Genomic DNA, 16,206 nt, shown 5'->3' on the forward strand with positions numbered 1-16,206 from the left:
ACCCAGGCTGGAGTGCAGTGGCATGATCTCGGCTCACTGCAACTTCTGTCTCCTAGGTCCAAGCAATTCTTCTGCCTCAGCCTCCCGAATAGCTGGGATTACAGGTGTGCACCACCATGCCCAGCTAATTTTTGTATTTTTAGTAGAGACGGGGTTTCACCATATTGGCCAGGCTGGTCTCAAACTCTTAACCTGAAGTGATCCACCCACCTCAGCCTCCCAAAGTGCTGAGATTACAGGCGTGAGCCATTTCACCCAGCCATAATGTTCCTTCTTTGTCATTCTTTAGTTGACAGAACCTCACAGAACCCTGAGTTCTTTTGAGAATCCTAAAGAACATAAGTACTTTAAAAAAGGTTGAAGATCATTTTATTTCCCCTTTCTCATGGCATGCTAGGTTAATACTCTATCCAGAATATAAAATAAAAGTTTAATCTTATACCCTTTTTTGAGGAAGTATGTTTAAGAAGAGTTTGGGAGTTTCTCTGTAGCTTTAATTACTGGTTGTTATTTTGTACTTGTTCTAGTTTACTGATTTATACAAAAATTATACAAGTATATAGGCATACTTGTATATAGGCATATCTTGGAGATATTGCGGGCTTGGTTCTAGATCACTGCAATAAAACAAGTATCGCAATAAGACGAGTCACATAAATTCTTTCGTTTCACAGTGCATATAAAAATTATATTCACGGCATACTGTAGTCTATTAAGTGTGCAATAGCATTATGTCTAATAAAGTAGATACCGTAATTAAAAATATTTTATTGCTGTAAAATGCTAACAACCGTTTGAGCCTTCAGTGATTTGTAATCTTTTTTCTTTGATGAGACAGAGTCTTGCTCTGTCACCGGGTCTATAATACAGTGGTGTGATCATAGCTCACTGCATTTTTGAATTCCTGGGCTTAAGCGATCCTCCCGCCTCAGTCTTCCTAGTGTCACTGGTAGAGGGTCATGACTGCAAGTTGTCCAGGTTCCTGGCGTTTTGACTAACGAATTGGACAAAACGCCCAGCAAAGCAAAGAAAGAAGCAACAAAAGAATGAAAGCAGGGATTTATTGGAAACAAAAGTACACCCCACAGTGTGGGAGTGGGCCTGAGCAGTGGCTCAAGGGCCTGGATACAAAATCTTCTTGGGTCCAAATACCCTCTAGACATTTCTGATTAGCCACTTCACGCTCACCTCTTGTTAAATGAAGTGGTAGCCCACATTCAGTCTGATTGGTTGCAGAAAGCAGCCAACCAGAGGCTGAAGTAAAGTTACAAAGGGCACACTCCTGTGCAAACATCTGATTGGTTGCAAAAGGCAACCAATCAGAGCCTAGGGTGAAGCTACACAGTTATACTTCTGTGCAAATGAAACTTGCCTTCAATCAGTCTGATTTGTTGTGGATAGCCAATTTCCCATCTGCGCAGAAAAGGTCCAAGGGAGTAGCCTGTGGTCCTTTTGTTACTTAGGTGTGGAAAGTTAGGGTTTTCCTTTCAGTTTAGTTCTAGGAAGTCACCATGAAACAGCCTTAGGTTCCCCGCCTCCAGACCCTATTCTCCTGCCTCACTAGTAGCTGGGACTACAGGTGAACTCCACCACGCCTTGCTAATTTTTGTATTTTTTTGGTAGAGATGGGGTCTCATTATGTTGCCCAGAGTGGTCTCAAGTGCCTAGCCCCAAGCGATCCTCCTTCTTTGGCCTCCCAAAGCACTAGGATTACAGATGTGGGCCACCTTGCCCAGCTAGTCATAATCTTTTTGCTTGTGGAAGGTTTTGCCTCTATACTGATAGCTGCTGACTGACCAGAGTGGAGGTTTCTGAAGGTTGGGATAGCTGTGTCAATTTCTTTTTTTTTCTTTTTTATTTTCTTTCAGTGGTGTGATCTTGGCTCACTGCAACCTCTGCCTCCCGGATTCAAGCGATTCTCCTGCCTCCCTCCTGAGTAGCTGGGATTACAGGCGCACACCACCATGCCTGGCTAATTTTTGTATTTTTAGTAGAGACGGAGTTTCACCATGTTGGTCAGGCTGGAGTTGTGGCAATTTCTTAGAATAAAGCAACAATGAAGTTTGCTGTTTTGCTTTGATTAACTCTTCTTTTCATGAAAGATTTCCCTGTAGCTTGCTGTTTGATAGCATCTTACCCACAGTAGAACTTCCTTCAAAACTTGAGTCAATCCTCCCAAAAGCTGCTGATGCTTTATCACTAAATTTATGGAATATTCTAAATTCTTTGTTGTTGTTTCAACAGTGTTCACAGCATCTTCTCTGGTAGTAGATTTCATCTCAAGGAACCACCTTCTTTGCTCATCCCTAGAAGAAGCCATTCCTCCTCCATTAAAGTTTTATTATGAAAATTATCAGTCATGCCGGGCATGGTGGCTCACACCTGTAATTCCAGCACTTTGGGAGACTGAAGTGGGCGGATCACGAGGTCAAGAGATCGAGATCATCCTGGCCAACATGGTGAAACCCCATCTGTACTAAATATACAAAAATTAGCTGAGCGTGGTGGCACACACCTGTAGTCCCAGCTACTCGGGAGGCTGAGGCAGGAGAATAGTTTGAACCTGGGAGGTGGAGGTTGCAGTGAGCTGAGATCATGCCACTGCACTCCAGTCTGGTGACAGAGAAAGACTCCATCTCAAGAAAAAAAAAAAAAGAAAATTATCAGTCACATCGTTAGGCTCCACTTTTAATTCTAGTTTTCTTGCTGATTCCACCGTATCTGCTCTACTGGAGTCTTGAACCCCTCACAGTCATTATGAAGGTTGGAATCAACTTCTAAACTCTTGTTAGTGTTGATATTTTGACTTCCTCCCATGAATCACAAATGTTCTTAATCACATCTAGAATGGTGACCTTTTTAGAAGGTTTTCCATACACTCTGCCCAGATCTGTCAGAGGAATCACTATCTATGGTAGTTATAGCCTTACAAAATATATTTCTTAAATAATACTTGAAAATCAAAATTACTCCTTGATCCATGGGCTGTGGAATGGATATTATATAAATAGGCCTGAAAACAACATTAAACTCCTTGTGTGCCTCCAGGAGAGCTCTTGGGTGACCAGGTGAATTGTCAGTGAACAGTGATATTTTTGAAAGGATGTTTTTTTTTTTTTCCAGCAACAGCTCTTAATAGTGGGCTTAAAATATTCAGTGATCCGGCCAGGCACGGTGGCTCATGCCTGTGATCCTAGCACTTTGGGAGGCTGAGGCGGGTGGATCACGAGGTCAGGAGATCGAGACCATCCTGGCTAACACGGTGAAACCCTGTGTCTACTAAAAATACAAAAAAAATTACCCGGGCGTGGTGGCAGGTGCCTGTAGTCCCAGCTACTCTGAGGCAGGAGGCTGAGGCAGGAGAATGGCATGAACTCAGGAGGTGGAGCTTGCAGTAAGCCGAGATTGGGCCACTGCACTCCAGCCTGGGCGACAGAGTGAGACTCTGTCTCCAAAAAAAAAAAAAAAAAAAAAATTCATTGATCCATGTGGTAAACAGATGTGCTATTAATTAGGCTTTCTTGTTCTATTTATAGAGCACAGAGTAGCATTAGCATAATTCTTAAGGGTCCTAGGAATTTCAGAACGGTATAAATGATCATTGGCTTGAACTTAAAAGTCATCAGCTGCATTAACCCCTAACAAGAATTACCCTGTTCTTTGAAGCTTGGAAGTCGAAGCTTGAAAGCCCAGTATTGATTTCTCTTCTCTAGCTATAGTAGTTCTAGATGACATCTTCTTCCAATAGAAGGCTGTTTTTTTCTGAATTGAAAATCTGTTACTTAATATAGACATCTTCATCAATTATCTTAGTTAGATCTCCTGGATAGCTTGCTGCAGCTTCTCCATCATCACTTGCTGCTTCACTTTGCATTTTTATGTTTTGGAGACAGCTTCTTTCCTTAAATCCCATGAACCAACCTCTGCTACCTTCAAACATTTCTTCTGCAGCTTCCTCATCTCTGTCAGCCTTCATAGAATTGAAGAGAGTTAGGGCCTTTCTCTGAATTAGGCATGTTAATGGCTGGTTTGAACTTCTATCCATGTCACTAAAACGTTCTCAGCAATTTGTGCTCTTATCATTTGTGTGTTCACTGGAGTAGCACTTTTAATTTCCCCAGGAACTTTTTCTTTGCATTCACATTTGGCTGTTTGGCACAAAGGCCCAGCTTTTGGTCTGTTTCAGCTTTCCACATGCTTTCCTCATTAAGCTTAATCATTTCTAGCTTTTGATTTAAAGTGAGAAATGAGCAGCTCTTCTTTTCACTTGAACACTTAGAGGCCATTATAAGGTTATTAATTGGCCTAGTTTTAATATGGTTGTGTCTCAAGGAACAGGGAGGCTCAAGGAGAAGGGAGAGAGACTGAGAAATGGCCAGTGAGTGGAGCAGTCAGAACACACACAACATTTATCAATTAAGTTTGCCATCTTATATGGGTATGGGTTGTAGTGCCCCAAAACAATTGCAGTAGTAACTTCAAAGATCATTGATCACAGGTCACCATAACAGATACGATAATAATAAAAAAGCTTGAAATATTGTGAGAATTACCAAAATGTGACAGAGATACAAAGTGAGCACATGCTTTTGAAGAAATGGCAGGAATAGACTTGCTTGATGGCAGAGTTGACACAAACTTTCAATATCTAAAAAGCGCCACATCTGCAAAGTGCAATAAAGTGACACACAATAAAATGAGATATGCCTGTAAATAAATGTGCAAAGTATCTGCATGAGGGAAAAAAAAGGAATGCTGGCTATTCAACTGGAGGTTTGCTTATCTTTTTTTTTTTTTTTTTATTATACTTTAGGGTTTTAGGGTACATGTGCACAATGTGCAGGTTTGTTACATATGTATCCATGTGCCATGTTGATTTCCTGCACCCATTAACTCGTCATTTAGCATAGGTGTATCTCCTAATGCTGTCCCTCCCCCCTCCCCCCACCCCACAACAGTCCCCGGAGTGTGATGTTCACCTTCCTGTGTCCATGAGTTCTCATTGTTCAATTCCCACCTATGAGTGAGAACATGCGGTGTTTGGTTTTTTGTCCTTGTGATAGTTTACTGAGAATGATGTTTTCCAGTTTCATCCATGTCCCTACAAAGGACACGAACTCATCATTTTTTATGGCTGCATAGTATTCCATGGTGTATATGTGCCACATTTTCTTAATCCAGTCTATCGTTGTTGGACATTTGGGTTGGTTCGGTTTGCTTATCTTTAACATAAAACATTTTTTTCAAGATAAAAGCAATTCAAGTATGGGTCTAAAATTCTGAAAAAAAAAGGTAGCAAAAACGAAAACTGAAAAAAATAAAAATGAAGATTTCTTTCTTGCTACAGAAATCATTATTTGAATTTTGGAATATTTCTTTTTAATCTTTTTTCTTATATCAGTAGTTTTTATATATAATTTAAATCATACTGTGTATATTTTTCCATTGTATATAGTTTTTATAGTTTTGATGAATATAGCATTATGAATTCATCCTTATTTGGATTTAGCTTGAACATTTAGTAGTGATGTACAGGATGTTCATATGTTGAGGCAAATATGTAGTGAGGTGTTTTGAATCTTGGATGATTGAGGGGCATTTCAGTGGAGATGTCTAACAGAGAAGCAGTATTGGTTAGTGATTAAGAGCCACACTGCTCTAATTAAAATCCCTTCTTCCATGTATTACCCATCTGACTTTGGGCAATTTACTTAGTCTCTATGCCTTGGTTCCCTCATGTGTAAAGTGTAGATAATGCTAGTATATACCATATATATTTTTGATAAGTATTATTGGGTCAGTTTTTGTGCTCTAAATCTCTTTTTACCCAGTGTTTTACTAGGTTTCAAATTCATCCAAAAAGCCATTTGATATAAAAGTAACACCTAGATTTTAATGAATGATAATGCTAAGTGATAAATGGTGCAGGGGGAAAAGACCTTTAACCCTCCAAAATATGTCTCTGATCAAGTATTGGAGATGGATGGTAATGACTGGTTTGAGTGGTAGGTGATGGGGACTTGATAACTTGGGCTGCATTGGTCTTTTTTGCACCACTTGAATCACTGTAGTTTTAGTTTGTGTAGAAGAGACCATTGCCGGCTGGGCACTGTGGTTCACGCCTGTAATCCCAGCACTTTGGGAGGCCAAGGTGGGGGGATCACGTGAGGTCAGGAGTTTGAGAACAGCCTGGCCAACATGATGAAACCCGTTTCCACTACAAATACATAAAAAAAAAAATTAGCTGGACATGGTGGCATGTGCCTGTAGTCCCAGCTACTCAGGAGTCTGAGGCAGGAGAATTGCTTGAACCCAGGAGGCGGAGATTGCAGTGAGGTGAGATAGTGCCACTGTACTCCAGCCTGGATGACAGAGCGAGACTCTTGTTTCAAAAAAAAAAAAAAAAAAGAGAAAGCATTGTCAAAGGAATCAGAAGATCTGCATTTTAGTTCTGCATCTTCTGATTTTTTTGCTTTAACTTGGATCGTGAGAACTTTCTGATTTTTTTGCTTTAACTTGGATCGTGAGAACTTTCTGATTTTTTTTTTTTTTCTTCCTTGAACTTGCATCTTTAAGACTTTCTGATTTTCGTTAACAGTACAATGGTGGGCTGAGCATTGTGGCCCACACCTGTAACCCCAGCACTTTGGGAGGCGGAGGTGGGCAGATTGTTTGAGCTCAGGAGTTTGAGACCATCTTGGGCAACATGGTGAAACCTCGTCTCTACCAAAAATACAACAAATTAGCTGGGTGTGGTGGTGTGTACCTGTGGTCCCAGCTACTTGGGTAGCTGAGATGGGAGGATCACCTGAGCCTGGGAGGCGGAGGTTGCAGTGAGCCGAGATTGCACCACTGTACTCCAGCCTGGGTGACAGAGCAAGACCCCAACTCAAAAAACAACCGAAACAAAAGAGTACAATTGTGAACAAGTCACTTCCTGCTTTACATCTGTTTTCTTCTCTACAGAGGTAACATCCATCTTACCTGTCTTAAGAGATGTCATTTTGATTAAATAAGATGTTTTGTGAAAGTGACTTGAAGTATTTGTAAAGCGTTGTATACGTTTTATTAATTTAAAGTGACTGAAAATGAGAGAAATGCATATATAGAGATTTTGATACAGCATTAGGTACAGTCTTCCATAAACGATACTGTTAGTACTGTTATTATTGTAAAGACATCTACTTTTCTTATGTGAAAAGGTTTAGATTATTAAATGGCCTATGAATATATTGTTAATGTCTGCTTTGTTTTTTTTCTCCCTTCTGTTTGTGTTCCAGACTCCTGGGAGAGTTGGCTCTCAAGGTTCTGATTTAGATTCATCAGCAACTCCTATAAACACAGTGGATGTCAATAATGAAAGCTCTTCAGAGGTATGAAAATAAAAACTTGGCAGTAAAATTCAATATTATTTAAGGGAAAATGAGCAAATATTTGGTGTAACGATTGGTGATTTGTATAGGAAAAGTTCTCATAAGTTTTTCTTATAAGTTGGAATGTGACTTTTGAAACATACTTGTAGCTATATACCTGTGCCTAGTTGTGAGACTGAAAAAGTGTACATTAAGACTCTGAAAAATAATATTGCCAATTTGTTTTTAATGCTAGTGTCATCTCACTGAAGATTTTAAAACATCTGTTTATAAAGAATTACAGGTTAATTAGTATCTATTTGTGTGTACTGTCATGAACTGTTAGACTAAGGAAAAATTGGGTTATCTATAAAATTTACATATTATTTACTGTCTTCATGTATGACTTTGTAAGGACTTTTGTCTTTGATATTAAAGACATTATATTAAATATAAATACATTATATTAAAAATGAATGGAGAAATTATTGTAAACAAGTAAAAAAACTTCCAAAAATTTGAAAAGTCAGCTTTAGTTGTATTAATATTATTTTTAATAAACAAGTAATATTGGATGATTATCGAAAAAGGAGATAAAGAATGTGAAGAACATAACACTTACCCATAATACTGCCACGAAGAGATCAAGATGCTCACATTTTGCTTTGATACTTTTTGTCAGTTGCCCGTTTGGAGGCCTAGCTGTAGTCCTTACCCAGTCTTTTTTTCCCTGCTCTCCTCTTCTCCACCTCCTCTTGGTTGATGAGTCTGCGTACTGTGCATACGTTTCTGGATATGTCCTCTTTCTGTCCATTCATCATTCTGTTTTGTCTCTCTCTGACCATGTGTTTATTTTTTATCTCCATGTATATGTATTTTAACCATAGTAAGATTTTACAGATTTGCGAGAGGGGAGGAAAAGTATCAGCTGGACTTTATTAAGAACAAGTTTCAGGAAATGTCTTTAAGAAAAATGTTCCAAACTGTGTTCATGATATGATGAACTGAAAGGAATCTAGTAATAATTTAGTTGACCTCAGACAGAACAACACCAAAAAACAATTCCAATGGGTATTGGTATTGAGCAGTGCCTGGCAATACTGTTAATATCGTATTAGTAGGATTAACTTCCTACTTTGTGAGATAGTTATTTTGTACCTTCTTTGTTTTGAAATCTGTCTCTTTTTAACCTTCTCTCAGTCACCTTATATATAACTGAGAAAATAGGAACCATTAGATAAATGTTCTTATTTTATCATACCTATACCATACCTGTTTTCTCTTACTTTATTACACTGAAAAAAATTTGTTTATCTAATTTCAGTCCTTTCTCTTGTTCTCTGGATTCCATTCTTTTTCATTTTTAATTTATCCTCTCTCCCTCCTGCTACTTCACTTTTTACCTCTACTTTATATAATTCCCAATAACGTACAAATTTGTTCAATATGATTCATATGAAAACAAATAAGAAAAGAACACCAAAAAATCAAAAATGAATAAAACCAAAACCAAAAACTCTTTCTTTGACTTGAAATCCCCTCTTCAGGTACCATTTGTTATTTGCTTTCCTTCAGAGCCAAACTTCTCTAATATGCGGTTTACAGTCACTGGCTTCATATTTTATCTACTTAGATCTGTTATATCTTTTTGATGAATTAGTGTTTAATAGTAGTGGAATAACCCCAGCTTTGTTTTGATTAGTATTTTGTGTATCTTCTTCTTTCTTTCCTTTTTTTCTTTTTTTTGAGACTCTGTTGTCCAGGCTGGAGTGCAGTGGCACAATCTTGGCTCACTGTAACCTCTGCCTCCCAGGTTCAAGTGATTCTCCTGCCTCAGCCTCCTGAGTAACTGGGATTACAGGTGCGTGCTACCACACCTGGCTAATTTTTTTTCTTTTTTTCTTATTTTTAGTAGAGACAGGGTTTTGCCACGTTGGCCAGGCTGGTCTCGAACACCTGACCTCAGGTGATCTGTCTGCCTCAGCTTCCCAAAGTGTTGGGATTACAGGCATGAGTCACTGCTCCTGGATTTTATCTTTCTTCTCATTTTCATATTTTCTTGTTCCTTTTGTTTTAGGTGGGTTTTTTTTTGTTTTGTTTTGTTTTTGTTTTTGTTTTTTGCAAAGAGCATAACACTTGTCGTTTAACTGGGAAAACCCCTTTGAATTATTTTGGTTATTGATGTATTTTGACTTATTTTTATTGCTTTTTATGTACTTTTTCTTGTCCTGCTCTTCTGTTTCTTTTTCTCTTTTTGCCTTAGTTTGGATTTAACTTCCTTACTACACACTCTTTTCTGTGCTTCTATAATACCACACTCTTCTGGTTTTTTTCTTACCTGTCTAGCTGTTCATTCTTCTTATTTGCTGGCCCTTTGGTAAGCAACCTTCACATGGTGGTGGAGTATATTGCTGGGTTTAGTCCTGGGTACTGCTACTAGTTTGGATATTATACATTATATTCTGTTCATTTAGTGTTTCTTTTTTTTTTTTATGTTTTTGAGACAGAGTCTCGCTTTGTTGCCTTGGAGTGCAGTGACGTGATCTCGGGTCACTGCAATCTCCACCTCCCAGGATCAAATGATTCTGCCACCTCAGCCTCCTAAGTAGTTGGGATTACAGGCACGTGCCACCACACCCTGCTAATTTTTTTGTATTTTTAGTAGAGACAAGGTTTCACCGTGTTGACCAGGCTAGTCTCAAACTTCTGACCTCAAGTGATCCATCCACCTTGGCCTCCCAAAGTGCTGGGATTATAGGTGTGAGTCACCATGCCTGGCCCATTTTTGTTTCTTTTGTAACATACATAATGTCTAGAATACTTTTCTTTCCTTCCGTTTCGAGGACCTTTGAATGCTTTGATATGGATCACTACTTCCCAACTTATATTGTGGTTCAGTAGTTTAGATTTATCTTGTTTTCTTTTATCTTCACAAATTAGAGGTTATTATTATTTTTAGATTTATCCGTGTATTTACCAGTATAGTTGTTTACCATTCCTTATTGCATCTTCAGCCTTCCCCTTACAATTGTTTTCTTGGTTTTTTTTTTTTGAGACGGAGTCTGGCTCTGTTGCCCAGGCTGGAGTGTAGTGGCGTGATCTCGGCTGAGCGCAAGCTCTGCCTCCTGGGTTCACACCATTCTCCTGCCTCAGCCTCCCGAGTAGCTGGGACTACAGGTGCCCGCCACCACGCCCGGCTAATTTTTTGTATTTTTAGTGGAGACGGGGTTTCACTGTGTTAGCCAGGATGGTCTCAATCTCCTCACCTTGTGATCCACCCTCCTCGGCCTCCCAAAGTGCTAGCATTACAGGCGTGAGCCACCATGCCCGGCCTATTTTATTTGTTTTATAGAACATCATTTAGGATTTTTTAAAAATGAGGACTGATTTGCTAGACTCTCAGTTTCAGTCTAAAATGTTATTTCATGCTCGTTCTTGAAACACGATTTTGCTGAGCATAAATTTCTACATACAGACCTTTTTTTTTTGTCAGCACATTGAAAACTTCCATCTCTGTCTTTTTTCTGGGTCATATTGTTACTGTTGAGAGGACTGCTTTTAGTCTATTTGATTCTATTGAAGGGATCCTTTTCTCGACTCCTGTGGTTGTTTTTTATAATTAATCAGCCAATCAATTAATCTGTTCTAGTCTCTTTCGTTTCCTGTTGTGTGTGTGTGTGTGTGTGTGTGTGTGTGTGTGTTTAATCCTGCTTGAGACTCATTGGGCTTTCTGTACACACCAATGTGTATTTGAAGTGTTTTGGAAAATTCTTGGTGATTATCTTTGACTGTTGCCTCAATTTTTTTCTGATATTGCCATCTGAAACCTAGATTAGATATACAGATGCTCCTCGATTTATGATGGGGTTACATCTTGATAAATCAGTCATAAAGTCAAAAATTTTAAGTCAAACTATTCTAAGTTGGGGGCTTCCTGTATGTTAAAATATCTCCCTGTATGATTTATTCTGTCATAGGTATTTTTTTTATTTTTATTTTTTGAGACAAGGTCTTGCTCTATTGCCTGGGCTGGAGCATGGTCATAGTTCACTGCACCTCAAACTCTTGGGCTCAAGCAATTCTCCCAATCTGACGTCTCCAGTAGTGGGACTATAGGTGCATATCACCATGCCTGGCTTATTATTATTATTATTATTATTATTATTATTATTTTTGGCAGAGATGGGATCTCATTATGTTGCTTAGGCTGATCTTGAACTCCTGGCTTTAAGCAATCTTCCTGCCTCAACTTCCCAAAGTGCTGGAATTATAGACGTGAGCCACTGCACCCCTCCCTGTTTTATTTTTTAATTTTTAAGTTTTAGTTTTTGAGATGAGGTCTCCATCTGTGACTCTGGTTGGAGGCTGGTCTTGACTTCTTGACCTCAAGTGATCCTCCTGCCTTGGCCTCCCAAAATGTTTACAGCCATGAGCCACTGTGCCTGGCCTGTTTTATATTTTATATCTTTTTTTTTGTTGTTTTTCATTTTGGATTAAAAAATGTAATATCCAATTAATTAAATCTTTCCTCAGCTGTGGAGAATACCTACTGTTTAATATGCCAGTAATTTTCATTTTAAGTGTCTTTTTTTCATTCCTAGAAGTTCTTTCTTTCTTTTCTTTTTTTTTGTTTTTGGTTTTTGTTTGTTCGTTTGTTTTTTTGTTTTTTTTTGAGACGGAGTCCTGCTCTGTTGCCCAGGCTGGAGTGCAGTGGTGTGGATCTTGGCTCACTGCAAGCTCCTCCTCCCAGGTCCATGCCATTCTCCTGCTTCAGCCTCCCGAGTAGCTGGGACTACAGGTGCCCGCCACCGCGCCTGGCTAATTTTTTGTATTTTTAGTAGAGTCGGGGTTTCACTGTGTTAGCCAGGATGGTCTTGATCTCCTGACCTGGTGATCCGCCCGTCTTGGCCTCCCAAAGTGTTGGGATTACAGGCGTGAGCCACCGCGTCTGGCTTTTCTTTTTCTTTTTTCCTTCCTTCCTTCCTTCCTTCCTTCCTTCCTTCCTCCCTCCCTCCCTCCCTCCCTCCCTCCCTCCCTCCCTGCCTCCCTTTCCCCCTTCTCCCCCCTTCCCCTTCCTCTCCTCTCCCTTTCCCTTTTCTCCCCTCCCTTGCCTTCTCTCCCCTCCCTTGCCTTCTCTCCCCTCCCTTGCCTTCTCTCCCCTCCTCTCCCTTCTCTCCCCTCCCCTCCCTCCCCTCCCATCCCTTCCTTTCTCTTCCCTTCCCCTCCTCTCCCCTCTCCTCTCCTCCCCTCCTTTCCCCTCCTCTCCCCTCCAGTCCCCTCCTGTCCATTCCTTTCTCTTCCCTTCTCTCTCCTCCTCTCCCCTCCCCTCACTTCCTCTTTTTTTCCACAGGATCTTGCTCTGTCACCCAGACTGGAGTGCAGTGGTTCAATCATAGCTTTCACTGCAGCCTTGAACTTCTGGGCTCGAGCATTTCTCCCACCTTAGCCTCTTGAGTAGCTGAGATTACAGGCATGTGCCACCGTGTCCAGCTAATTCTGATTTTTTTTTTTTCAAATTCAATCTTTCTTTTTCTTAGTTCCTTGTTCTTTGCTTCAATTTTCAAGCTTCTCTTTTATTTATTAAAACATTCAAATATGATTATTCTATGTTTTCTGTCTGGTAATGTTTATAGCATTATAGTATTGGAAACTTTATAGGTTTGACTCTGTTGCCAGTTCTTTCTGTTGGATGTCACTCGCAATGGCTTGTGGCTTTTTCTCTTGTATATTTTGTGAATTTTTTTCGATTGTGAATTTATGTTCCTTGGAACTTCTCTAGTGGAAACTCTTTGTGGTCTATGTCGATGTTCTTCCAGAGAGGATTTGCTTTTGCCAGTGCTCAGCATTATGTATTACATATATGTTATTACAGCCGACGCTTGAACAACACAGGTTTGAACTGCGCAGGTCCACTTATATGTGAATTTTCTTCCACCTCTGCCACCTCTGAGACAGCAAGACCCATTCCACTTCTTTCTCTTCCTTTTCAGCCTACTCAGAGACAACAAGGATGAAAAACTTTATCATGATCCACTTCCACTTAATGGATGGGAACATTAGAGAGGTGCCGTTAACTGGGGAACGTTACAGAGGTGCCGTTAACGGGGGACTGCCTTAAATTAAGTTCTGAGCTTGAAATTCTTCAGATTATACAATAGGATACATTCTGACTGCTAATCTAATTGAGGGCTATTAGTGGTTACGGATTCTCAGGGGAAATTGTTTTTTCCATATGCCACCAGTACTAAGGTACAGACAAGGTCTTGGTTGGTCTCTCTCTCTGTCTCTCTGAGGTTTGTTTCCTTTTTACCTTTACATTGAGTTTGGCTTCCTACCTTGGACAAGCTCTAGGTTTTAACATGGTGCCTTTAACAGCTTCTAAGTTGAATTGGAAATATCATGGTCTCCAGGACATTAAAGAAATATTCAGGGTGAAAGCTTACTTTGGTTCTGTTTATATAATATTTTATATTTTATAACGTGTAGCTGACCTTTGAACAATTTGAGTGCCAACCTCCAGTTGAAATTCATGTATAACTTTTGACTCCCCAAAAACTTAACTACTAATAGCCTATTGTTGACCAGAAGCCTTACCTATAATATAAACAGTTGATTCACACATATTTTGCATGCTATATGTATATATTATACACTGTATTCTTTTTTTTCTTTGCACATTAAAAAAGACATTTATTCAGCATCATGATCAGACTATTACATTTAGCAATCAACAACATGGATGCAAAAAAAAAAATCTACATTGAAACCCTTGTTGGAATGCTTTACACCTTCCACAGAATAGAAACTAAAATGACTTATTATACAATTAGTCACAAATACAGTCCTCAAGTTTTTTGCCCATACCCATGAGTATTTGTCTAAAACAGGTCTTCTTTGTAGCAGCTAGGCCCTGCCACCACTGTGCTTGGCTGAGTTCACAAATCTGTTGTAACCTGTAGCTTCCCTGTCACTTCTCTGGCTCTCGTCTCCTGCTAAGCTTTGTTTCCTAATTAAAATCTTCTGCCACTGCCATAGCTACTGCTGCTACTGGACCCACCATAGCCGCCTTGGTTTCATGGTTTGGCAAAGTATTGGCCTCCACCACCATAGGGATCCGGGCTTCTTCCTCCAAAGTTTCCTCCCTTCATGGGTCCAAAATTTGAAGACTGATTGTTGTAATTGCCAAAATCACTGTAGCTTCCACCACCTCCAAAATTGCTTCCATCATTACCAAATCCATTATAGCCAGCCCCACTGCCACCATATCCACCACCACCACTGAAGTTTCCTCCACTACCAGAGTTGTCATTCCGCCAAAACCACCTCCACAACCACCACCAAAATTTCTAGAACCACTTCAGCCTCTTTGGCTGGATAAAGCACTAGCCATCTCTTGCTTTGACAGGGCTTTCCTAACTTCACAGTTGTGACCATTCACAGTATGATATTTCTGAATGACAGTCTTATCCACGGAGTCATGGTCATCAAAGGTTACAAAGGCAAAGCCCCTTTTCTTGCCACTGCCTCAGTCAGTCATGATTTCAGTCACTTCAATTTTTCCATACTGTTCAAAATAATCTCTTAGGTGATGTTCTTCAGTGTCTTCTTTAATGCCACCAACAAATATCTTTTTCATAGTTAAGTGGGCACCTGGTCTTTGAGAATCTTCTCTTGAGACAGCTCTCTTTGGTTCCACAACTCTTGCATCCACCTTGTGTGGCCTTGCATTCATGGCTGCATCCACCTCCTCCACAGTGGCATATGTAATGAACCCAAAGCCCCTGGAGTGCTTGGTGTTTGGATCTCTCATTACCACACAGTCCGTGAGCGTTCCCCATTGCTCAAAATGGCTCCTCAGGCTCTCATCAGTTGTTTCAAAGCTAAACCCTCCAATGAAGAGCTTCCTCAGCTGTTCGGGCTCTTTAGGAGACTCTGACTTAGACATGATGGAAGGGAGAAGAGAGACTTTAACGATGCTTCTTCAGCAGCGTCCGCGGGCAGAAAGGAAGAAGCTGATGAACGTGTCTCACTGTATTCTTACAATAAAGTAAGATAGAGAAAAGAAAATATTATTAAGAAAATCATGTGGCTTATGCAGAAGAATGAAACTGGATTCCCTATCTTTCATCATACACAAAATTTAACTCAAAGTGGATTAAAGATTTAAATGTAAGACCTTAAACTGTAAGAATCTTAGAAGAAAACCTAGGAAACATCATTCTGGACATTAGTGTCAGGAGAGAATTTATAACTAAGTCCTCAAAAGCAATTGCAACAAAATCAAAAATTGGCAAGCCGGACTAATTAAAGAGCCTCTGCACAGCGAAAGAAACTATCAACAGAGTAAAGAGATAGCCTGCAGAATGGGAGAAAATATTTGCAAACTGTGCAGCTAAGTTTGCAGATATCAAAGTGCTAATATCTAGAATCTATAAGAAACGTAAACAGTTGAACAAGCAAACAAAACCCATTAAAAAATGGTCAAAAGACATGAACAGGCACTTCTGAGAGGACAACATACAAGTGGCCAAGAAATGTGACAAAATGGTCCATATGTCTAATCATCAGAGAAATGCAAATCAGAAACACAATGAGATACCATCTCACACCAGTTAGAATGGCTATTATTAAAATATCAAAAACCAAATGTTGGTGAGGCTGCAGAGAAAAGAGGATGCTTATACATTGTTGGTGGGAATGTAAATTAGTTCAGCCACTGTGGAAAGCAGTTTCGAGATTTAAAGAACTTAAAACAGGACTACCATTCAACCCAGTAATCCATTACTGAGTATATATCTGAACAAAACAAACCGTTCTACCAAAAAGACATATGCATTTGTATATTCATTACAGC

General features: G+C 39.7%; 1 protein-coding gene and 1 pseudogene across 3 annotated transcripts in view; one reads left to right on the forward strand and one right to left on the reverse strand.

Annotated features, from left to right (window-relative positions):
- The window catches only part of EEA1 (early endosome antigen 1), a 157,069-nt gene that overhangs the window by 30,076 nt on the left and 110,787 nt on the right, over nt 1-16,206 (forward strand). For both annotated transcript variants that reach the window (XM_030819863.1, XM_003259658.2), the window contains exon 2: nt 7,281-7,373. In XM_030819863.1, the coding sequence (XP_030675723.1) occupies nt 7,281-7,373 (93 nt within the window). The remainder of the gene's footprint in view (nt 1-7,280; nt 7,374-16,206) is intronic.
- On the reverse strand, nt 14,107-15,439 carry LOC115836917 (annotated as a pseudogene). The gene has a single exon (XR_004031925.1). The product of XR_004031925.1 is annotated as a heterogeneous nuclear ribonucleoprotein A1-like (transcript).

Source organism: Nomascus leucogenys, chromosome 10 (assembly GCF_006542625.1).
Source record: "Nomascus leucogenys isolate Asia chromosome 10, Asia_NLE_v1, whole genome shotgun sequence".
In the NCBI taxonomy this organism is placed as follows: Eukaryota; Metazoa; Chordata; class Mammalia; order Primates; family Hylobatidae; genus Nomascus; species Nomascus leucogenys.